At 39.8% G+C, this 25325-nt stretch overlaps 1 protein-coding gene across 1 annotated transcript; it reads right to left on the reverse strand.

Moving 5' to 3' along the window:
• Positions 1–582: 582 nt before the first annotated feature.
• LOC119738245 (angiopoietin-related protein 2-like) lies at positions 583–24428 on the reverse strand. The gene is made up of 5 exons (XM_038213045.1): positions 23997–24428; positions 22558–22932; positions 21095–21426; positions 19203–19350; positions 583–921 (listed from the first exon to the last, which is right to left on the reverse strand). Exons 1-5 carry the CDS (start codon positions 24396–24398, stop codon positions 643–645), a joined length of 1536 nt encoding a protein of 511 aa, XP_038068973.1. The 5' UTR covers positions 24399–24428; the 3' UTR covers positions 583–642.
• Positions 24429–25325: the final 897 nt, after the last annotated feature.

The raw sequence follows: 25325 nt of genomic DNA on the forward strand, positions 1-25325 counted from the left end.
TGAGAATTCAGTAAGACTGTTACCCCCGAGTGAATCACCTGTGTGCATGAGAAAGGAAGGATGGTCAGACCTTATATATAACTACAGTAATATAATATGACGAATGATGTATGGCCTTTTTTTTTCGAAGGGACCACTTTAATAAAAAAAATAATGTATGACATCTGAACCGATTTCTTTCTTTTTATTGTTTTGTATGCATGGTCTTGACTTTTCTGTTTTAGACATCGTCACATTGTTCACGATGTAATTACTAATAAAATGTTACATGGATATCGAACAAACCATTCAACAGTTTCAACGGTGCATTCAACCTTCTTTACGAGTTGTTCCCATTAAAACCTCCGGGGATAAATGTTTGTTACGCTTCTGATTTTGGACATTATTCCATAGATCCACATGGAGGTTAATTCGTGGGTTGGATTAATAGGCAAGCGGCGGAATAGGGCGTTCTTTTGGAATAGGGGTAGATCCAGATTATTGCCTGCATATTCAAACGATCAGAAATCAGGTTTTATCGGTTTATTAATTTTAGGATAATTAGATGAGAACAACGCAGTTAAACCAAAAATGATATCGTAGAAAACAGTGCAAGACTCATGAGAGAGGTCCTAAAGGGAAGGATACTGAAAGTTCGGGGTATTAAGTACCTGCATCTCCACTCTCCGCAATGAAGACTCTGACAAGAAGCCGGTAACTGCTCTCAGATGAGTATATCTTGAATTCCTCATACCGAACACGGGCCTCATCCCCATCTAATGCCCTCAGTGTGATGACCAGCTCCCACTCCCTGTTACGAGTCAGACTACGCAGCTTCTGGTTGCCCAACCAAAACTCTCCGGTCAGATCCCCGAATCCCTCGGCGTACTCCTGCCAGGTTCGGTTGAAGCGCACCGAGCCGTCCTGGCGTCTCTGAAACACCTGTCAGAAACGATATGAGTGACGGTAATAATGAGATACAATACTGGATCCACTTACCCAGAAATATCTTATAGGCATGGGCGTCGCGAGGGGGGGGGGGGGCAAGGGGGGGCACTTGCCCCCCCCCCTGGAAAAGCAAAAAAAAAAAAAAAAAAAAAAAAAAAGAAAAAAAAGAAAAAAGAAAAAGAGGCGCGAAGACAAAGTGGTGTAAATTTAATGAGTTGGGGGGGGGGCAAAATGTCCCTGCCCCCCTCTAAAATTGATAAATCGTGAATGTGTTGAGAAAAACAAGCATTTTTTTGCAAAAAAAATGTTTCGCCCCCCTCTAGAAAAAATCCTGGCGACGCCCATGCTTATAGGTTTGTGGGATTAAATGTAATCAGATGCAGTAGGTATAAGTGGGGGATACCAGACTTTGCCATAGGTCTGGGGGTAGAACAGGGCCAATGGGGAGAAGGGCAGGTACCAGACTTTACCCCCACCCTCTGCCCCCACCCCACCCGCCCCTCCCAATGATCTCCCTCCCAATGTCTCAGTCTCAGCCCCAAGCCAAAACCGGGGACTAATATCTCTCGTCTTGAAGATCTCTCTCACCAGCCGGTGAGTCTGATTGCTTATAAATATAAAAGTCTGACCTCTTAAAAAAATTTAAAAAAATTATATTGATATATATAAATGATGGATATGATTAAGCCAATCGTTAAGGGATTTTCTAGATGGAATAAAGCCACGCTGCGCGATTACGTCCAGCGATATAATGTACCGTACGATCAAAATGTTGCTCTTACGCGTAAAGTCTACATCAACGGGATAAAAAAATACGAAGCTCAATTTAGAAACTTGAGGAAAAAGACGCTACATGAGCTCAAACAGATTGTAGACGATTATGATCTAGAATATAACCCGTCGGGTTATAAGGGTCGATTTTTGAAAAAAAGATTTACTCTCGGCAATTCAAAACTCTAGGCAACCCGAGTATTTTCAAGAGGCTGAGTTTAGAGCGACGAGGAGATTTAGAAATAACTTTAGAAACTGGGAACTGATTCCTAGACTTTTTAACGACGATTTAGTCAAGTTTTTGATACGCACAAAGATCAAATTGTAAATAAAATCAAGTCAGAATTGAGAGAGCTGAGAGGTTTAAAAATGGAGCTCACAATCAAAATAAAATACGAAAAAACCAAACCGGATGGTACGATCGAAACGATCGAAGCTACACATTTTACCGATCAGAGAGTCGTTTTAAATCAAAGTCAAATAAAACAGGTTTTAAAAGAAGACATCGACCAGATATTTAAAAAGGATGAAAGGTATACGAATCAAGGATCGGGTTGGGTTTTAAAAAAGATAATGGCGTTGTATATCAACATCAACAGGTTTAACCCCGTGAGAGGTAGTTCTTATATTGACCTACCAAAATGTATCAAACAGAAAACGGCGATGATAAACATTAAAAACAAAGACGACGAGTGTTTGAGATGATGTTTGAGAGCTGCTCTTGGCTTGTATACGGATAAAGTAAAAAATAACATAAAAAACGATCCTAAATATAAAATTCATAAAGAAGAACCTGTTGTATACACCAAAGACGACGAACTCAAATTTAAAGGCGTAGACTTTCCAACACCGATCGACCAGATACCAAAGATAGAAAGACAAAATAATTTAACGATAAACGTATACGGTTATGAGGAGGAAATATATCCGTTATACGTGTCTAAAAACTATAAACCAGAGTCACGGCCTATCGATCTGTTTTTGTTTTCTGAGGGCGACAAGCATCACTACTGCTGGATAAATAATTTTTCGAGATTGATTTACAACGTTACAAAACATAAAAGTAAGAAATATTTTTGTCGAAGGTGCCTGTGTCATTATAGAACGCAAGTAAAATTAGATAGACACATGACCGATTGTAACGGTATAGATACACATCCGTCAAAGATTGTATTTCCTACCGCTAAGCGAAAATATGTAAATAACGAGTGGATAGTCGACGAAAACGATGTGCCAATATTAGAATTTAAAAACTACAGGTTTAAACAAAAAGCACCGTTTGTAGTTTACGCCGACTTTGAATCAATATTAGAAAAAAACTCGGACGATAAAAACAACACGCAAAAGACAAACATTCACAAAGCTAGCGGTTACTCGTTGGTAGTAGTTAGATGCGACGGCACCAATGCGTATCAAGAGACTTATAGAGGTAAAGATGCCGCATCAACGTTTGTACATAAAATGTTAAAAATACAAAGCGACATAAATTGCATATTTAAAAAAACCCAACCCATGAAATTTAACGAGCGAGCTAAGGAACATCATGATCAAACAAACACGTGTTGGATTTGCGAGAAACCAATTTATCCCAATTACTCGAGCAACTGTCAGTGCCAGAAACCCAAAAAACCAAAAACAGAAAAACAAATAAAAGAACATCAGTACGAAAACAAAAATGGATTTACCGAGTCTAAATGTCTCGACTGCAAAAAGAAAATCAACAAATTTAGAAAGGTGAGAGATCACTGCCACGTCACGGGTAGATATAGAGGTGCCGCGCACGCCTACTGCAATCTAAAATTACAAGTTAAACCAGGTTTTAATCCCATACCGGTCGTCTTTCACAATCTGCAAAATTACGACGCTCACTTGATCATGCAGAGTATTTCAGAGTACGATGAAAAGGAAATACAAGTTATCGCTAGAAATTCAGAAAAGTATATTTCATTTTCGATCGGAAATATGCGATTTATAGACTCGTTTAATTTTATGGCGTCTTCGTTGGATAGATTATCTAAAGCTTGTCCGAGAGAGTCGTTTAAACTACTCAAAGAACATTTTAATCGTCAAAACATCGACTCGTTGTTACAAAAAGGAGTTTATCCGTATGAATACATGGACTCGTTTGATAGATTTCAAGAGACCAGCCTACCCCCCATCAAACAATTTTACAGCAGCCTAAAAGACGAAAATATATCGCGAGAAGACTACGACAGAGCTAAACTGACGTGGAACGAGTTTAAAGTTAAAAACATGGGGGAATATCACGATTTGTACGTCACTACCGATACGTTATTACTGGCATGCGTATTTGAAAAACTTTAGGAAAACGTGCATTACAAACTACGCGTTAGATCCGGCTAATTACTATACAGCACCAGGATTGTCGTGGGATGCCTTGTTAAAACACTCGGAAATTAAACTCGAACTATTGCAAGACGTAGATAAACATTTATTTTTTGAAAAGGCAAAAAGAGGTGGTATCTCGAGCGTGGGTGGTATGAGATACCACAAAGCCAATAACAAATACCTACCCGACCATAATCCAAACGAGCCGTCGAGTTACATCACCTACCTCGATGCAAACAATCTGTACGGCTGGGCCATGAGTCAATACCTGCCGTACAAAGACTTTAAATGGGCGTGTACAAAAACGTTTACTGAGCCCAAGATATTATCTCTCAGGAAAACGTCAAACACCGGTTACTGCTTTGAAGTAGACCTCGATTACCCGGACAATCTCCACGACCTGCACAACGATTATCCCCTAGCGCCAGAAAATATCGTCATACCAAAAGAATGGATGTCTGATTATCAAAACGAGTTATTAGATACCGAACCTAGTAGCAACGTGCAAAAATTAACGTGTACCCTTAATCCTAAACAAAAATATGTTTTGCACTACGTCACGTTGCAGTTGTATCTCAAACTCGGCTTGAAACTTAAAAAGGTACATCGAGTGCTGCAATTTAAACAAGCGCCTTGGATGGCATCTTACATAGACAAAAACACGCAACTCCGAACAAACGCGACCTCTGATTTTGAGAAAGACTTTTTTAAACTGATGAATAACAGCGTGTTTGGTAAGACGATGGAAAACGTCAGAAACAGGATTGACGGTTACCTGCTCAGAGACAATAACGATGACGATCGAGATAAATACGAAAAAATTATACAGAAACCGAGCTACAAAACGACGACGTCATTTTCAGAATGCAAATTGTCATTTGTCGAAATGTACAAGACTAAAACCGTGTTAAACAAACCGATCTATTGCGGAGTGAGTATCTTGGATCTCTCAAAGACGCTAATGTACGATTTTTATTACAACCATTTGAAAGACAAGTACAAAGATAAAATCAGGTTGATGTACACAGATACAGACAGTTTGGTACTCGTAGTGCACACTGACGACGTATACAAAGATATGCAGCAAAACGGGCAACACTACGACCTTTCGAATTATCCGACGGATCATCCTTTGTACGATCCAACCAATAAGAAAGTGATCGGTAAATTTAAAGACGAGTTTGGAGGTAAAATAATCAAAGAAGTCGTTTGTATAAGACCTAAAATGTACTCGATTTTAACCGCTGACATCAACTTGAAAAAAGCCAAGGGTGTCACAAAATCGGTCACCTCTAAGAAATTAAAACACCGACACTATTACGACTGCATCTTAAACAAGAAATCTCATTATGAAACCATGACTCACATTAGATCGGAAAAACACATCCTTTACACCGTATCGCTAAATAAACTATCGTTGAGTCCGTTGGACACAAAGAGGTACATTTTACCGGATGGAATACACACGCTCGCTTATGGTCACCGTAATCTAGATATTAATTAGGCGGTAATTGCGTGTCCTCGGGTACGACTTGAAGCTCTTGTCTCACAAAACTCCTTTTTGGGCCGTTTTGAAGGTAATAAAGAGTAGGACCCGTCGTGACTTTTTTACCGTTAATCATTTTAAATTGACTCGTTCTTTTTTCCACGTTGAAGATATCTACGCTCCAAATGGGGTCCGTAGCTCTTCTCGAGGTTCCACCCTCTTGCTCGCCCGGGTAATATAAATATCTAACCATGGCATCTTGCGGTAATTGTTGCTCCTTTGTTTTAACGGGGTTAGCCGGCGATTGCCGGACCTGTTCTAGTTTAACCGCCTCTGACGGTGCTTTAGCTATTAATCTCGTCGTTTCATCGTTTATAGCTTTGATCACGCTGGGTAGTCGCTCGACCCATTGCGTGTTTCTACTCTCGGGATTTAACATTTCTTGAGCGTACTGATGACCAAACAGTCTCTCGGCTAGCGTTCGATTAAATCTTTCTACGATACCCTGCGATCGGTGGTTTCCTGGTTCACCTACGATAATCTCGACGTTTTTTGAGGTCATCCATTTTTTAAATGCGCCTTTAAATTCGGTACCGGCGTCTACTCTCAACGTTTTAGGGTAACTCAAAGGAGATCTCGCGTAAATCTTGACGATAGCATCTTGGGTGGAATCTGCCGTTTTAGAAACCAAAGGTTCTGCTTCGTGGTATCGACTCGCTACGTCGACAACCGTCAAAGCGTATTTATAAGTCTTGCGTTTTACTTTATCCCAGGGTAGGTATAGCACATCCATTTGGTGAAAATCGTTTGGTGTTTCAAACTCTTGCGATGTACTCGTAGGTCTGGGTACATACGCGGGACCCGGTAGATAAATTTGCCAGATCGCTTGTTTTTTAAGCCAATCTCTGATTACCTTTTTATCGAATTTGGTTTTATCGTGTAAATGGTCGACGGCGCTTTCACCTCTCCAATAACCACTCGGGCTATAATACAGTTTAGCTAATGTTTGCATATTATTTAATATAAAAGACGTTTATAATAATATGGCTAGCGTTGCTATGATGTTAGGAGGCGCGATCGTCAACGCTTTAGCTTTTACGGGTTCAAACTTTTTCTTTTCAAATCTGAAACAGAGGGATGTCGACGAGGAGCGTAAGAGACACGATTTAGCGATAGAACAACTCTCGGCCGCCAAAGATAAATGGCAACGAGAACGAACGAAATATCTAGATTTTCTCAACGAACGTATCAGAAAACAAAATGCCTCTAAAGAAACATTTTCCAACATAGACCGAGCGTTGCGTTACTACAACGAGGTGAGTGGACAATCTACCGAACTACCCGTAGGACTGCAACGCGAACCCAAACTCGAAGATTTTTACGAGCCTAGCGACCAACAAATAGAAAGAGAACTGGTGTTTATCGCGGGAGGAACGCTTTTGGTGGGCTTCTTGGCTTACAGATACCTTTAAATTTAAAACTCGTATAAATAAAATGAATGCGTATGGAAAAAAGCTCAATCCCAGTAGGCTATTAAAAATACCCAGATCTATCAAGGGTGAGAGAAAAGAGGTGGTCATTACCCACAATCCCAGTAGTATATCGGCGGGGCAAACGCTGAGAGTTAAGTTTCCTCAATTGGGTGTAGACGACGTGATCGTACCCGGCACTTGTAAACTAGCTTTTAGTTTAGAACTCGAAGGTGGAAGCGACGACAATAGAACCATTTTTAGCAATTTGGCCAGAAATTTAGTCAGCGAAATCAGCGTCAGGCTTCAAGGTCACGAAATCGTGAGTTATCGTCACGCCGACGTGTATCACAACTTTAAAGACAATTGGCTCAACAGCTCGGCAACTCGAAACATGGCGTACTCGGGCATAGAAAAAGAAAACGTGTCTAAAATAAGAACGGGGGCTGGAGATGCTAACGCGGGTGCCAACAGCGGTAAAGATCAGGCTATCGCGGATGCCTATGGTAACAGATATTGTATTCCCCTAGACATTGACATACTGACTTCGCATCACCCTTTTTACCCCAATGGTTTAAACCAACCTCTGACGTACGAGATAAAGTTTAACGATCACGAAAAAGTAGTCAACAGTTCAGATACGGCGGCGATGTATTCTATCTCAGACTTGTCTCTCGAATACGAAGTGGTGACCAACAGAGACCTAGCTTTCACCATCAGGAATAAACACAAGGGGTTAATGCAATATCTGTTTGATAAAATCCACTCGCTAGAAGTTAGATCCGTCAACAAATCGGACACGCTTTGGAACGTCAGCGTCAATCAACCCATCAGGAGTCTCAAGGGTATTTTGTTTTTGTTTAAAGATCCCGCGGTCAAAAATCCGCAGCGATTTTACAATCCAAAAATAACCAAAACATCGGTGACCGTAGAAGGTAAACCCAATCAACTCTACAGTCAAGGCATGTTTCAGTATCAACACTGGAATGAAATCAACAAGTTCTTTGGAGACAGCGATACCGAAAGCGGGCGCGGAGTAGCTAAAGACTTAAATTTGACGGGTTTTGACCTCGGAGACTACCTAAAAGACAAGTACGGTCTGTGGCTCGATTTTAGAAGTAATGACGACAATTCCGCTCACGGATCCGGTAGGAAACTCGGAGACGGAGGAGGCATCAACATTCAATTTAACAGAGAAGCCGAAAGTCAAGGTGACCTCACGATGTACGTATTTTTGGTCATGGATGCTCAATTGAACTTGGAAGACGGAAATTTTAAATCTCTGTTAAGTTAAAATGACACAACCGCATTGCGCTTTAATCGTCGGCAAAACAAATTCGGGTAAAACCAAATGGATTTTGGATCTGTTAGAGTCAGACTATAAAAATACATTTGAAGCGATAGTCATCATTTGCCCTACCATATTTAAAAACAAAACGTACATCGAAAGAAAGTGGATTCAAGCAGATCCCGAGGTATACCTCTGCGATCCGGAATTGTACAAGATGACGCTCAACGAAGCGATCGATTTTTACAGTAAAATATTTGAAGGTGTTGCCACGCTGTTTATCGTGGACGATTGCTCTTCGGATCAAGAGATTAAATATCGTAAAAAGACGTGCGCTTTAAGCAAGATGGCGTTTAGCGGAAGACACGTAAATCACAGCTGTTGGTTACTGACCCAAAAGTACAACAGCGTTTTAAAAGATTATAGAGAAAACACGGCCTGGTTGGCTTTATTTTACTGCAAAGATAAAACATCGTTTGATCAAGCGTTAGACGAAAATGACGTCGTACCCATTGAAGAACGAGTTTATATAAAACGACGTTTGAGAGATGTGAAATATAGTAAATTGGTCGTATACACCGAACCTCCAGTTAGTTACGAGCTACTTGAGTAGCTAGGTGAGTAACAATTAATAACTAGGTGAGTAACAATTAATAACTAGGTGAGTAACAATTAATAACTAGGTGAGTAACAATTAATAACTAGGTGAGTAACAACCTACTCAACAAGCTACACAAGCATTACAATTTGCTGATCAACAAATATCAACAAAATTATATTTTGTTGTTAATAAATGATAGCAATATTTGAGTATTTGCAGTTTTTGGCTATTATCGTCATATCGCTTTATCTATCGTTTTACACCTACGAATATCTTTGCCTTTGTAACAAAGTTGCAAAAGCTACAACAAAATTAAATTCGTTTCTAATTAAATGGAGGACCTAAAACTGACTTTAACGAACGAACAAGATCACAACGCAGAACATAAAGATCGTTTGTGCGGTGTCGTAGCAGCCGGAAACTCTAGAAAGTACTTGGGAAAGGAATACACCGTTAAACATATCGAAGCTCTTGACAGTAAAGAACTCGAAAAGCTGTATCATCTGTACGAAACTAAATTTGGAAATGAAATTGTTCAAACTGTTGGTAAATACACTTTAAGTCTATTTTCGAGAGTGTTAGCTGTGGTTACACCCGTACAAGTTTTAGGATATAACGTCACTATAGATTCTGAAGAAGAACTCACCAACGACTTGAGTTCCGATCCTATTATAAGCGCGAGTATGGCTGGTATGTTGAGCGACGTTTGTTACAAGTACGGAACTTTTATATCACCCCTAGTTGCTACGATAATCACAACAAAACATTTAAAATTTAATAAACCTAATATAATAAATGGAAGATCAGAAAGCAGCGACAGCAACGCCTGCAGCTCAACCAGCAGAAACAGAGACGCCCCAACCGATAAAAACAACGTCATCACCGACGGTAACGAGAGTGACCAAGACTAAAAATCCTAAACGAATTCAGCAGGGTAAAGCTTTAGCCGAGCACAATAGACAGATGAAATTAAAATTAGCAAAAATGGATGTAACATCGGACGAAGCTACGAGCTCACCAGACTACAACTCTTGGGCGATGTGGGGAGCTATAGCGTCTATAATAGGAGTGGGGCTGCTGGTACTAAAAAGTAAGGCAACTGCGCAGGTAGTACAGCCAGTGCCGGTAGTCACGCAACCCACTACACCCAGCGCCCCCAAAACGCTAGACATGGAATAAACCAGCAATTTAAAAATTGTTATATTAAAAACGATGAGTAACTTTGACACCAACGGAATAGCTAATACGATTTATCACGGAGCCGTCATATCGGGTCTTTCGATGGGATACGCCATGGTAGGAAATAAACTACTCAAAATGAAAGCGCCGGATTTAAGCAAACTAAGCGTAGAAGATGCGGGTAAATTGACGGGTATTATAAGTGGAGCTCTGGCCACGCAAAATTGGTTGGTGGCCCAGGGTATACTACCGGGCAGTATAATGAAAACGGTATAATTTAAATAGGTTTATTAAATAAATGGCCGAGGGAGGATTTGACTTTGACCCCGTTGATGATTACGATTACGATGAAGATGATAACGATGATGATGTAGCAGAGACCAATCTGGACGACAACTTTGATACTCCTGCACCACCAATCCTCACTACCGACATAGATGACGTTTTAGATCAAGGAAGAAGCATGGTCACTAATGGGCGCGTTGATGAGTTTTACGATACCTATAACATATACGAAAAACCAATATCTCCGAGATACGAAAAATTTATTCTCAAAAAAGACGGTTTATTTTATGACACTGGTAAAGGCTTACTAAGGTTAACGGATCAAAGAAAACCAGACAGATTCTTGTCTCTGAGGACTATAGAGTTAAATGTAAGAAAGATGGGTTTAAACGGTAGAGATTTTATTAGAAAGGTATTAGGCTTTACGCATTACGAACGTAAGACACTCAGTGACGATCAAAGTCAACAACTGCGATCGATACAACCCGAGAGTATCCCCATGACAGAACTACCCAGAGTCACCGATGAGGTAATCGAGATTATAGACGATTTAGAACGCGACACCGGCGCTCAAACAGAAGGACTGAATTACAGAGAACTCCAGGGTTTAGACAAAACTCTTCAGACGTTGAGAGGTAACCTAGAACTTAATTTATCGCGTCTCACAGAACTAGACCGAGAGATTGCAGCCACGAGGCAAGAACTCGACGAATCTCACAGCGAAGAGGGTCGACGAGAGTTAAACGATAAATTGAGCGACTTGAACGTTGAAAGATCCGCCAGATTAGAAGCCGCAAAAGCCAACGAACGAGGGCTTAAAAGTCAGATCGCTAGAATCAAAGAAACGATTAATAAAATATTAGGCGGCGACACGACTCTGGCGGAAAAGATTAGAACTCTGTTTAGAGAACAAGGTGTGACCGTAGTGAGTATTTTAGCCGCTTTGAGTTTAGCCATCAGCACGATAGTGAGTAGCATCGTCGCTAGCGTGAGAGGTGCGGGTGCCCCACCCGCACCATCGCCAACACCAACACCAACACCAACACCAACACCAAAAGGCGGTATCAAAGAGTGGATTTCAAAACAACTCGCTAATTTTGCATCTGCTCTTCAAAAACTCGGAGTGAGCGCGTTGGGTGCTCTGCCGGGTATCATAGGCAGCGTACTGAGTTGGATATTTAACGCGCTGAGTAAGTCCGTATCGTGGTTGGCCGAACACGTGTGGGCTTTGTTTTTGGGTGTGGGAGCCTTGGTGTTTGCGTACCTACAAAAACGATGGTAGTAATAGTTGTAATCAAGTTAAAAAAAAAAAAATAAGCCTTACCAGCACAAAGTTGGTAAGGCTTATTTTTTTTTTTTTGTGAGAGTGTGACTTATCGCGTTGCCTCGTAAGCTAAAATACCCATACCAACGATAGCTAATATTCCTACCGTCAACGATAATTTTTCGTCTTGGTGAGTTTGTAGTTTCGTGGGCTCATGGGTTAAAACTGTAGGTGTAGGTGTTGGTGTGGGTGTTGGTGCTGGTGTTGGTGTTGGTGATACAACATCGGTCATAGGCTCTGGGGCTGTTGGTAGCGCGACATCATCGGTGTCATCAAAAGAGTCGTCCGGTTGAGGTTGTGAGTTTAAATCTGGCACCAAACCAGTTTTCATAATCTGGGTAGCGATTTGAAGATTGTTGTTATAGCCGTCGTGAGTTCCAACCATCAAGTTCATATCCGATGGAATTAAATACAACCCCGGTTTCACGACAAAATTTAGAGGCGTTCTGGCATACTGCAAAGAGTCTTGGAATTGATTGATACTCGTTTCCATGTCGTCTACTGCATTGATGATATCTTCAACGATGACGTTAAATTGTCTCTGAGCGTCTAATCCGGTGCCCGGTGATAATACGCTCGTTTTTGTTTGAGCCTGCGCACCGAGTAAAGCGTACACGTAAGATCTGATCGATTCGTTGATCTTTATGATTCCCGCGGGGGTAAACAAACTCGTGTCGGGTATAAAATCTAACCAAGCCTTTTGTACCGATTCATTTTGTTCGATAAAGGCTACGGTATAATCGCTGTAACGCCCCGAACCCTTGGGTGGATCGTCCAAACCAAACCCCATTTTAGTTCCACTCATCATATCTTTACGATATTGACTATACTCGAGATTAAGGTCGGTTGTATCATAATCGTTTCCGGGTACGGGTACGTAAGACGTGTCCCAGTAATAAGCTATACCTAAACCGTTAGAGTTTGTGTCTCTCGTCTGTTTAAAAGACTTGTTTTGATCTATGCCAAACAACAAACAGGTATCGGTAAAAGCTCTGAGATTATAACTGTTGTCTAGAGCTTTAAATGCGTCATCTCCCGGTAAAGGAGCGGCAAAGTCGTACAGGATCTTTCTAACCGTAAAATATAAATGAAAGTTAAAGATGGCCCAAACGTAACGGTTGCTCGCGTTTAAAAGATCGAATCCAACACCGCAGCCCGTAGTAGCGCAGTAGATCGCAAAATTTAACTGATTTTGATAAAACGACATGGGGTGTGATTTCCAACGATCTACATCCTCATCCGTTGTGATGCGAGGCAATTTATAGTCTGAGGTTAAGTCGGGAAACAAGGTTAAAAACCCGTTGGTATTATTAACTATAACTTCCAGTTCACTGGGTTTAGTGCTGTTTAAAAACTTTGTTTGGGATGCAACTTGATGCTTTAGCTCGGTTGCCTTGGCTACATTTTGATTTACTTGTTTCGTTACCTGATCGGCTATCGATTGTATCTGCTTTTTTAACGACTTAAAATCACTCATTATTTTAGTTTCAGTTTTAATATAAAAAGACTTTAAAATAAATGCATTCGTTTCACTTGTTTCAAAATGAGCAGACGTTTAAATTAGAAGACGTCGTAGATAATTTAAACGGTCAAAAATCTATACGCGTAAAAAGGGTGTTGTTTAACGCCGGATATTTTAATATTTCCAGCGCCACGGAGATTGATTGGTTTACGCAAATAGATGGGAGACCCGCGTTTACCACAGATAAACCTCCCCCCATACCCGCGAAGTTTCTTTCAGATGTACACATAACAACGCCGGATAGAGATTTTATAGAGCGATTGTTACCCGATATACCATACCACTTTTTAATTAACGATGAAAATGTTTTACAAAAAACTATAAACGATCTTATAAAAGCGTACGAAGACGATAGACTAGAATCCGTTTTAGAATCAAACAAAAGAAAAAGAGCTATTATAACTGAACGGCGAGGGTTGATTTTAGCCGCCATGAATTCAGAAATACCAAAAACTGAATTAGAACTTAATACGCTTCAATCTTTAGTAAGATTATTATATGTTAGAGAAAGAAAAATCTTTGAAGGTGAGGAATTGGCTTCAAAGTTTATTGAAGGAGAAATGGGTGCGAGCGAGTTGAGCGAGTTGAGAGATAGTAGAGAAGCAGGGGTAATTATAAGGGGAAGTCTTATCGTGACGGGTGATGATTTAGATTTTATTCCTCCGAGTCATTTAGAGCCGTTGCCACTCGGAGTCACCGGTTCGGTCATCATAGCACCGGGGTGGTACGACGTCGATTGGTTCGATTTCATTTTAAATTCTATACCCGGGGTAAGTTTTCGAATATTTAGAGAATCTAAAAAGGTGACATTGGTGATAACCGACGTAAATCTCAAATTGCGCTTGAACAGAGAAGTATCTCGATTACTCAGTTTACCCAAAGGAAGACTGGTACCCAAAGTGGTGTATACGGGGTCTTACGACGTTAATCCGTTTAAATTTTTGTTTATTCACTGCCCGCAATTAAGTACCAGTGAAAACCTTTTTGATGGTCGACCGTCTGACATCTTAAAAATCGTACCCGTGGGAACGCGCAAACCCGAGCCTGATAGAGTCGAGGATTTCAAAAAACTTAAAAACGGTATAATCGACAAACTGACATTTTCAATCAGTGGTGAAAAAGGACAGATCATCAACAACAAGGGTGAGGGTATCATTATAGAGTTGGAGATCGTTTAATTTTAAAATCTTTTTATATTAAAAACATGAGTTTAGATGGTAAGGCGCTATACCCCGATATTTCTGGAGATGTAATCCAATTAAATAGTAACGTTAACGAAGAAACAAAAGTGTACAGACTTAAAAAGATTGAAGAGATTCGATCTTTAATCTTGAAAGAGAGAGACCACCGAGAGCGCACTTATAAAAAAATAAAGAGAATGATCGACACTATTAATTACGTAGAGATAGGATTAGAAGGATTGGGGGCTATAGCGGGGGCTGTCAGTATTCCCGCTCTCTTGGGTGTTATATCAGCCCCCGTTGGATTGGTGCTAGAAGGAACGTTTATAGGCGCTTTTGGTGTAGATATTCTGCTTAGAATCGCGTCTAAGCGATTATCCGCCAAGCTGAAAAAGCACGACCAGATTAAGATATTAGCGGACTCCAAACTTAATACGATTGAAGAATATGTGTCTCAAGCCATCAACGACGGAGATATATCGCACGAAGAGTTTACATTGATTACGAGAGAGCTCGCCAAATTTAACGAGCTTAAGCAAAAAATTAGAGCAAAGACCAGCACAAAGCTTCAAAAAATTAAAAACGATACAGACTTTGAAAAAGAAGTTAAAAAACGGGTAGACGAACGGCTGGCAAAAGAAAAAAAATCTCTTATCGAAAAACTTACAAGTTCAAATTCTCGGTAAATAAACATTATGAAAGCGAACCGCCGAGTTATACCTCTATTTCACCTCTTAGGGCTACACCCTCGGCCCCGCCTTTATTGTAGTGGTCATCATATCTTTTTAGTGCCTTATTAAATTGATTTTGAGTCACTTTAAATAAATCTCTAACTCGTTCTTTGTCTAATCCAACGACGTGATGATAACACGCCGCTATTAATGATCGTTTGACGCAACCATTCCCCCTCAATGTTTTGTAATTAACGAGCTCGTTATATTTATTGATTGTTTCTTGGACATCTTCTGAGCCTTGCTCTGGGCACACAGACAAAACAAGTTTCTCCACAGTTTTTCTTTTGTTTCTTTTTAAAATTGACCAATTGATACGATCTTCTTGCGCATTTTCTGCCGAAAAATCAAAGTAACGTGAGACTATTTCACCGCACGTTTCACAAACTAAAAAACCATTCTCGATGATTATATGGTGATCGCACTTGTCCCCAAGTTGTGACGTCCCAAAGTATTCCATCTATTTAATAAACTTTAAATAAAAATGATTACAATTTTAAATAAAGAATTAAATATCACCCTCTCTTTTTTTTTTATTTTAGCACCTTTCTTTATATAATTGAAATCAGATCTCTTAGCGCTTATAAATAGCGCCCTCTGTTTTTTATCGGTACAATAACCCTTATCATAAAATTAAATACCGCCCTCTGTTTATAATACATCACCACCAATGAATGGCGCCCTCTGTTGATTTCTTTTATTATAATTGCACCTGGACTCGATAAATCGATCATTTATTATACCGCCCTCTGTTTATATTATTTTGATATCCATCACCACACAGAAATAGCGCCCTCTATTGAGTTTGTATTATAATTGACTTGGACTCGATAAAACGATCATTCATACATTCCCTTTATTTGATATTCATATAATTTATACAGTAAAAAGCCACTCTGAGTGGCTTTTTTGTTGTCATTCAAATTAGCTCATTTGATATTCATATATTATAATTCATATATTATAATTCATATATTATAATTTATACAGTGGCTTTTTACTGAGTGGCTTTTTACTGTATAAATTAGCTCATTTTATTAGCTTTTCATACATCTTAATATATACAGTAAAAAGCCACTCTGAGTGGCTTTTTGTTGCCATTCAAATTAGCTCATTTGATATTCATATATTATAATTTATACAGTAAAAAGCCACTCTGAGTGGCTTTTTACTGTATAAATTAGCTCATTTTATTAGCTTTTCATACATCTTAATATATACAGTGAAAAGCCACTCTGAGTGGCTTTTTGTTACCATTCAAATTAGCTCATTTAAATGACAGTAAAAAGCCACTCTGAGTGGCTTTTTCGTTGTCATTCAAATTAGCTCATTTAAATAGCTTTTCATACATCTTAATATATACAGTAAAAAGCCACTCTGAGTGGCTTTTTCGTTGTCATTCAAATTAGCTCATTTAAATAGCTGTTTGGTTTGTCATATATCAACAGGTTTTTACTCAAGGTCCACACTGGCCACAGTTGCAAAACACAGCATGTGTCCATTTTAATCCTACTTCTAAATTACTTGTAAAATAGTTTACAATATGCTTTTTATTTTTTCTGAAGAACGTTAAGGGTAGGCAACAGTGCAGTAATTGCGGGTACTTCTTGACGAGGTCGTAGAAGTCTCTGTGTGTTTTTGCCCAAGTTTTTTTTATCTTACAATTGTTTTTCAACCAAGTGTTAAAAGTTGCTGAATTTACCTTCCCCCTTTTCTTATCCCTTTTGAATGTTTTAAAAGAAACTTCCAGCCAATTACCGAAGTTTGCCGCGTTGTATAAAGCACAGTTTTCCCCTCGTTTACAAACTGCATTACAGTGTTTTACGCGATTTTCTAAATCGCGTAAACTATACCGTTCATGGTCCACCACGCAGGGGATAACACTATCATTCACTCGATCGTCTTTATCATTATATTTAGCTACAATTTCGTTATAAATATCTAGGGAGTCAACGGTTTTCTTTACTCTTTCAGGCTGTTGATCTTCTTCTTCCGGTTCCATTTCATTGCTTGTTAGAATTGGTAGAGGTGGTGGCTGATTGAAGTCTGGCGTTACAGACAAAACTTCTAATGCCATGTCGTGGCGGTGTTCCTCCAAGTGGCGTTTCGCAATCCCCCACTGTTCCATCATGCTGCCGATCTTTTCTGCAATCCACTTTCTAGTATCGTTGACCATACTATTTGCTAAGATTAATGCTTCTTGGCTGTACGTCATGTCAACTGTGTGCGTTGGGTAAGCCATCGTCTAAAAAAACCAAACAAACAAAACAAAAACAAATTAAGCATTTATACTCAACTCTAAAGCGTCCCCTTTAAGTTTTAGACTACACCTTTAACGCACCGTATAAAAGTGTTAGTTCAAAGGAAGGTCAACCATTGTGCTAGCACTCCAATTGTGTATAAATTTTGTCAAACGCAATAGTGTATGGATGATCGTGATCACCTGCATTCACGGTGTGATCAGTTGCCCAATATATTCATGGTTTCAGCCCAGTTTTGGCTGTTTTGTATATAGACGTTCTGGTGAGTTTTTTAAACCTTACTACAACATTAATATAGATGAATTACTAAAGCCTTACCTTTGAAAGCAAAAGATGGATCTTCCTGTTCGAACTGCGGGTTGTAAGGCTACAGATGTACTTTGCAGAAACCAATCTTTTTAAAGTGTTTAATAGACTTCCGTCAAAACTAACCAACAAAATGCAGTATCAGAGACAGCTTTGATGTGATGTGCATGCGATGGCTCAAGCTCTATCTATGGTGCAACTATCACAAAACACTACTTTTATGCTAAATTCTTCCTTTAGAAATATATTTCTATTTTTGGCAGTGATTGACTGATCACGTGTTATTTTGTAATACCCAGTTGTAGATTATGACAAGTAATACCCAGTTTTAAAACTGATTCATCCTGATTATATGTGGAATTTCATTTTCGTTTTTTAATACCCAGTTGTAGATTATGACAAGTAGAACTGAGTCATCCTGATTATATGTGGAATTTCATTTTCGTTTTTTAATACCCAGTTGTAGATTATGACAAGTAAAACTGAGTCATCCTGATTATAAGTGGAATTTCATTTTCGTTTTTTGTACAATATGCTAATTGGCTCGTTGCAGGGCTTATGTCAGGTTGTGCAATCAAGAATGTTTACCCAATCTCCTGACGTAGGTCTATAAACAGCCCGACCTTGAATGTGTTGACTGAGGCTCTATAGAATTTGTCATAACAGCGCGACCTGCATTGTTATGACAGCCTGACTTTAAAACACGAGGAAAAACTGAGGTCACTTAAGAGTCAAGGCAAATATAGACTCGCGCACCAGCCGCTGTGAGTCTGTGTTGTGATCTCCAAGGGGGCGACTGTAAATATGAAGGGCCTGGCCTTATTCCGAGACTGAGACATTGGGAGGGAGATCATTGGGAGGGATCAGGGGGTGGGAGAGGGGAGGGGGCAGAGGGTGGGGGTAAAGTCTGGTACCTGCCCTTCTCCCCATTGGCCCTGTACTACCCCCAGACCTATGGCAAAGTCTGGTATCCCCCACTTATACCTACTGATGCTTTGCCAAGCGCGGTTCAAAACATGTTCATACGACGAGGGACATTTGATCTAGAACACCAGTTAAACAAAAAGTGACATAGACATCAACTGAGGACATAATTAACAAGCCTTTAAAAAACTTTTTGTTATGAAATTGTTTAATTCCGCTACAGAAAATAAGGAGCTTGGGAGACAATATAACTAATTTCGATAGAATCGCAGTTTTGTACAACAAATTGGACTTTGTAGATGGCAGGGACAAGTGAAACATACAGTTTGTATGGTGCGAGTTCCCAATTCATGGTTGATTTTGTTACACTTGATTACAATTACTGATTCAATACTTAACGGCACCCGTGTGCACGGACTTACATTGTTTTACAGTGGTTATACTGCTTTTCCATAGCGAGCGGTACTGGATTTGTTTACCTTAAAAATTATTTCTAAATTCAAATTCCGCTGGGAGCTAAATCCACAATCCATCCACCACATTTGACTTGTGAAATACAGCATGGTTTTGAAAAAAAAAAAAAAAAAACTTAACTCACTATGTATCCTTTCCCCGACTCCGGCTCCATGCGGCAGTAGACCTGCATATTCTGGCATGCGTGCTGGATGGTATACACACCGCTAGTGCTCTGACCAGCATCCAAGATCTCTTGACAATCTGCAGGCAGCTCCGTTATGGACCAATTGCTTGATAACAAAAGAGAAAATAATTGTCATGTTTTCTAATAAAACAAATGAAAAGGGAACAGATTCCGATCCGCTCTCTTCGGGTTAGTGTTGACAATTGATATGCTGCTGTTAAAACATCAAATAAACTGAATCTACATGTACCACAAATAATCAACAAAATCACAATTGTTCACAAAATCAAGAAACATTTTATGAATCGCTATAATGAAAAAAAAAGAGTTATGCCTATTAATATCTCGTACATAACTGTTTCAAGAAATACGCACTGCAATAAATAAAATACGCACACAAATAATTATGTATGTAATAAGATTGCCAATCTGCAGGTATCTGATGAGAATCGACTCTTGTAGGGGATGGTCTTGCATTGCCCACGATGCCCCGGGGCCCAATTCCCGATGCCAATACGCCTCGTGACTTATACCGTGTTACGAATAAAATCAGTAAATATGTCATTTTTTTGAATATCGATATTCGAGAGATTTGGTAGAGAGAATTTAGAAACAACGGTTTGATGGTTAACCCGTGGCTAATGGTTAACCCATGTGGTTAACTGACTTAACCTCAGTGTTGTAGTCGAGTACTTTTTTTTCCGAGTACCGAGTACTGCCGAGTACTTAGGTTGCCGAGTATGAGTACGAGTACGAGTTCTTGTACCTCCGAGTAAAAGAACGGGTCTCCGAGTACGAGTACGAGTACGAGTACTTGCATTTCCGAATACGGCCATACGGCAAAAGGTTCATTGTGCGTAATTGGCCCAGGCCCAGTCAGACCGATATATTTAACCACTCACGGCTAGCTGTTAAATGTGCTTGTCCGGACTGTACTTGCACAGAGGCAAATCAGGAAATCTCGATTTCTACACAAGCCAATCAACCATTTCAAACTGAAAGTATCTATAAAATAAGGCCATCATGGTAGTTGAATTAAGCTATATCATCCCCCGAGTACTGCTATGCGAGTACGAGTACTTTAATGGTCGAGTACAATTTCGACATGTCAAGTACGAGTACTTTGCTGCCCGAGTACAAGTACCGTTATTTCGAGTACGAGTACTTTGACATCCGAGTACGAGTATGAGTACTCCAAAAAGTACTCGAGTAGTACTCGAGTACAAGTACCGAGTGCGAGTACTACAACACTGCTTAACCTGCGTTCACTTCTCGATCGGAGCACAGCTTAACAGAAGAAAAGGTGGACGTGAGACTATAACGGTTACCTCAGAAAACCGTACCAGTGCCGTATCGATTAAAATGTTGGTTTCCCATTCAGATTAAAATGTGCTCTCCAACAAAATCATTTGTTTTGCCCGACAAATATTCACCTTTACATGGTTCAATGTTACGATAAATACTTTCATTTGCGAGTACAATAGTACCTGGTTCTTACATTATTGATTGTAAAAGAGGGGCAGGGACAAGTCTATGTCGTGCGAAAACCAAATTATTGTCGTGCCACATGTAATTTGATAGTTGTAAAGACTTTCTTTTTTGGGGGGGGGGGAATGAAACTCAAAAACGGCATGAACAGACCATCGTATTTTATTTTGTTAGTGAACTTGCTGTTACTGGTAATGTTTCTTCAACGTGGGATATTTTTTTTTCAACCCATCCCCAAAACATTATATAGAGCGAATGTTCTTTATCCAAAATATTCCGAACTTAGTTCTGGGCCCCGTAATATCCCCCCTTGTTGCACTGTTGTCTCATTATGGGTCCTTTCTATTACCGGTAACGCTTACCATTTGGGTCGTGTCATCATTTCACACCCTTTAAGAGAGACTGCTTTACCCTTCCAGGTAACCCATTGTATCCCCATGTAATCATCGACTGTTGCGTTTGTGTAGTACAAGCCGTTCAGGTTGCTCTTGATGTAGCTACCGCAGAGAATGTACCACCAGCCTCCGTGGAATTTCTCAGCGCAGTTTTCACCTTTGGTGTTGTCATGGTCTTTATCTGGAGTTGAGAAGTATATGTATTCGAAAGGACCTATCCGGAGTGAATCCCCTGTGTGCATAAGAAAGGAAGGATCGTCAGACCTTGTTTGTAATAGTACATTAATGGATAACGAATGCTGCATGGACATTAACATAAAGGGACTACTTATTAAAATGACATTTGAATGGATTCCTTTCTTTTCATTTTTTTTGTTAGGCATGCTCGCCTTGGTTTTTTCATGGTCGCCTTGATCTGTTTATTTGTTTATTTATTTATTACATTTCTTTAGCCAAGGTATGCCCAAACAGTTCGAAACTGGTTTCCATCGGGGCCCTGCATACAACAACAAATGACTACAAACATGTATACAAATACAATACATTACAAACACAATACAATACTGTACAATACAATGGAATTTTAGAGGATGCCAAATTAGTTAATTAAATAATAAATTGAAAATTTATGTTGCTAACTTTGCCTTAAAGATTAAATTTCTGTGGCTTACATTGCCAAAAAGATTAAGTTCTGTGGTTAACTTTGCCAAAGGGAAATACAATTAGACCAGCTTTTCTCTTTAAATAATAAGATAACCTGGGCAGTATTTTTGCCAGTGAAAATTAGGTAAGGCTTGTATTTATTTATTTATAAGTAACAAAGAATATATAAAAGGAACCACCTGGGTTATCGGTAAAGGTAATAATTAAATGCGACGTCACCGTAGCTCACCTCTTAGCTGTATAGCAAACCTGGTTCACTACGGCGACGAAGCAATGACCCACAGATAATATTATTGAAAATCACTGGAATAGCAAATATTATAAGATTAATACAATATATTGTAAAACTAGTATAACTACTTGTACAGTGTAAAACAACATTGTTAACGGGCTTTATAATACGGTGAATTCAGTCTACACAAACAACTTGGATCTAGTGTTCATGATGTAATTGCTGCCTTGGCACCAAACAAACTATTCAACAACAGTTTCAACCCTGCTACTTACCCGCTTTATGAGTTTCTATCGGCTGGACGTTTTGAAAAAAAATTGCGGTAAACATCCCTGAATTATTTTTTGTTATACGCTACTGATATTGAACATTCGTAATTCGTGTGTTATATCAGTACATGTATATATAGACAAACGGCCGAATGAAGCATCCATTTGGGAGACACAGAAACAGATTATCGCCTGCAATTCAACTGTCTGTATAATATGGTTTATCGTGTTTTTTGTGTGATTAGATGAGAGCAGCGCAGTTGTACCAGAATTATATCGTATACAATTATAAACAACAGTGCAATACATACTATGTTAGATAGGAGCAGTCTCAAAGTGAAGCTTATGAAAACAAGGGGTTTCTGTATACCTGCATCTCCACTCTCCTCACTGAAGCCATCGAAATAAAGCACGTAATTGCCCTCAGATGAGTATACGTTGAAAATCTCATAACGAACACGGGCTTCATCCCCATCGAATGCCTTCAGGGTGATGACCAGCTCCAACCCCAAGTTACGAGTCAGACTATGCAGCTTCTGGTTGCCCAGCCAAAACTCTCCGGTCAGATTCCCGAATCCCTCGGCGTACTCCTGCCAGGTTCGGTTGAAGCTCACCGAGCCGTCCTGGCGTCTCTGAAACACCTGTCAGAAACGATATGAGTGACGGTAAAACTGGGACACGTTTACCATCATCGCTTTATCCTTGTTCGGGTTTAACATTAAGGAATCAATTATGCTGTTCTAAGCAAAATCAAGGACTTTTTCTTTATTGGTGGACCTGCGTTTCAGAACACAAGTTGAAGCCATTTTTTGTTGGAGTTGGCAAACAAACTTAAAAAACACAGGCACACCCATGAACAACACTGGACATTTCAGACATTAACTAGAAAATCCATTAACCATTAACCAGTCTGTTCGTAACTTAACCTTTCATTTTATTTGGGGTAGAATATAAGGCTGGAAGTTCAGGCCAAAAAAGTCTCCGGTTTCTGGTATGGAGCTTGCCCTAAAAGTGGTGCGGCGACGCGGCTTTTTTTTTTTTTTTACCTGATTTGTTTTGCTTCAAATGTCGGCTGATGACTGCAAATGGTCCTCGACTAAACTTAGTGCAAATATATGGGAGTCCAGAGAGGCCACATAAAGCTTATTCTCGACCATAACCCAATCTAAAAACACGTTAAAATTGTGCAGCAGCAGGATTCCAGTCAAACCAGTGAGTTTGGCGGTTTTGAGACATCATCTTTCATTGAAAAAAAAACTTTGTCTTTTTGCCGACGCGCATGGCTACGGCGACGCGCGCGCATACCGGACACCGGAGACTTTTTTTTTTGGCCTTAGTAGCTTTAATCGCATTTTTTTTTATTAATGACAATAAACAAATTGATGATTACAGGAACATAATGAAACATATTTAGTTTGTATATGGTGCAACTTCCAACTTCCCGTTAGCTTAAGCGCATGTTTGTTAATTATCGTCACTGGTTCAGTTATCAACTGTACGCGTATGCAAGGACGTTCTTTCAGATTGCATTTCCTTAGCACCAACAACAGTACTCAGTGCAACAAGTTGAAAACACAATTGCCTGAAGTATTCTTTTTTTGTCAATGTCAAATACATTTCGGAGCTAAATTGCCAAAATATCTTTCACCCATGTTATAATTGTAAAATACAGAATGATTCTGAGAAAATAAGTAACTTTACTCACTATGTATCCTTTCCCCGACTCCATGCGGCAGTAGACCTGCATATTCTGGCGTTTGTGCCGGATGGTATATACTCCGCTTGTGTTCTGACCAGCATCCAAGATCTCTTGACAATCTGCAGGCGGCATCGACGGCTCAGGGGTGTTACTGAAAACTGGTGTCATGACTCCGAGCGTTGACTCCTCCAGTTTGCTCTCAGTGCAGTTGAACCAACGGCCGAAGACCTCAGCAGTCACCTCCGGCAGCATGTCCATATACAACGGTGGATCCTGTCCCTGCATCTCAGGCGCGTAGCGGTAGTAATGACTGCCCAGTCTGACCCCTGTACAGGTGCAAGGATCGCCTGATGGCAGGACAAATCTCCCCATGCGCTGGCCGCAACCGCGTGAGTCTAGGTCAATCATCAGAGTACAGATTCGGGCTGAGACCGAACTGACGACTGCATTATTCAGTGAGAAAAATAAAGAAACAACCAAACGAGTGAAAATAGTGTGAAACTGCATACAGGGCAAGAAGTGTGAGGGGACTATGGAGCAAGGCGCATCCAAGTTCTTGCCATGCCGAGTTTGTTTTCATTTATATCGCAGAAACGTTAAATTAAATACTAGTCAAAGACAAGAAACCTACCGGCAATTGCACGTATACGAATGCCAATTCATCACAAGAATTGGCCAATGTAGTGTAGAATTTGGACCCTATGAAATACTGACTCAATGGTTACATGTACTGCACATTTGTTAGGGAAGATAAAAGTCAAATGTTGGAGTCCATACAAGATAAAAGTTGGACCACTGTTCATAGCAGGACCATTCTGTAAATCCAGACGTACATGTCAAGCACTTTAATGACCTGCTGCTGGAAAAGTGAATGTGATGTGACATCTAATGAGCAGAAAAAAATACAGACCAAACTGAGGAACCACCACCTTAACGACATTGTACATGTACACCATGTGGTAGTATACGACGTACGTTGGATGTTACTGGATTGCCCAGTAGTCAAAATATAATGATAACATGGACATATCACAGATCGGCATGAAACACATGCAAACACATTAGAATGGAATGTTTTATGATGCACAGTCTGGAAACAACTTTGATTTTAAAGCAGTTTTAATATCCAACATAATCATATACATTTCCACCGAAATTGCAAGATGAAAAAAAATGCTTTTCCGAAAACTCCAGCCTGTGCCAAATGATGAATCAAGCACAATACCTTAAAATATGATGGGATCTTTACAACCTTTCAGGCCTTAAATTCACACTTCACGACGTCGTGAAAAAGTACTGTTCTTTTTTTTCCCTCTCAAAGCACTTAACAGCAAT

This window comes from Patiria miniata, unplaced genomic scaffold, assembly GCF_015706575.1.
Source record: "Patiria miniata isolate m_02_andy unplaced genomic scaffold, ASM1570657v1 HiC_scaffold_3, whole genome shotgun sequence".
NCBI lineage: Eukaryota > Metazoa > Echinodermata > Asteroidea > Valvatida > Asterinidae > Patiria > Patiria miniata.

Bases quoted from the DNA above. Each gene is read 5' to 3' on its own strand.
- LOC119738245 (XM_038213045.1), bottom strand. From the start codon at position 24,398: ATGATTGACCTAGACTCACGCGGTTGCGGCCAGCGCATGGGGAGATTT. The intron at 21,427-22,557 runs GTACAACTGCGC...ATGTCCATGCAG, and splicing joins TTGTATACGATATAATTCTG to CATTCGTTATCCATTAATGT. The intron at 19,351-21,094 runs GTAAGCGTTACC...TTTGTTATCAAG, and splicing joins ATGATGACACGACCCAAATG to CAATTGGTCCATAACGGAGC.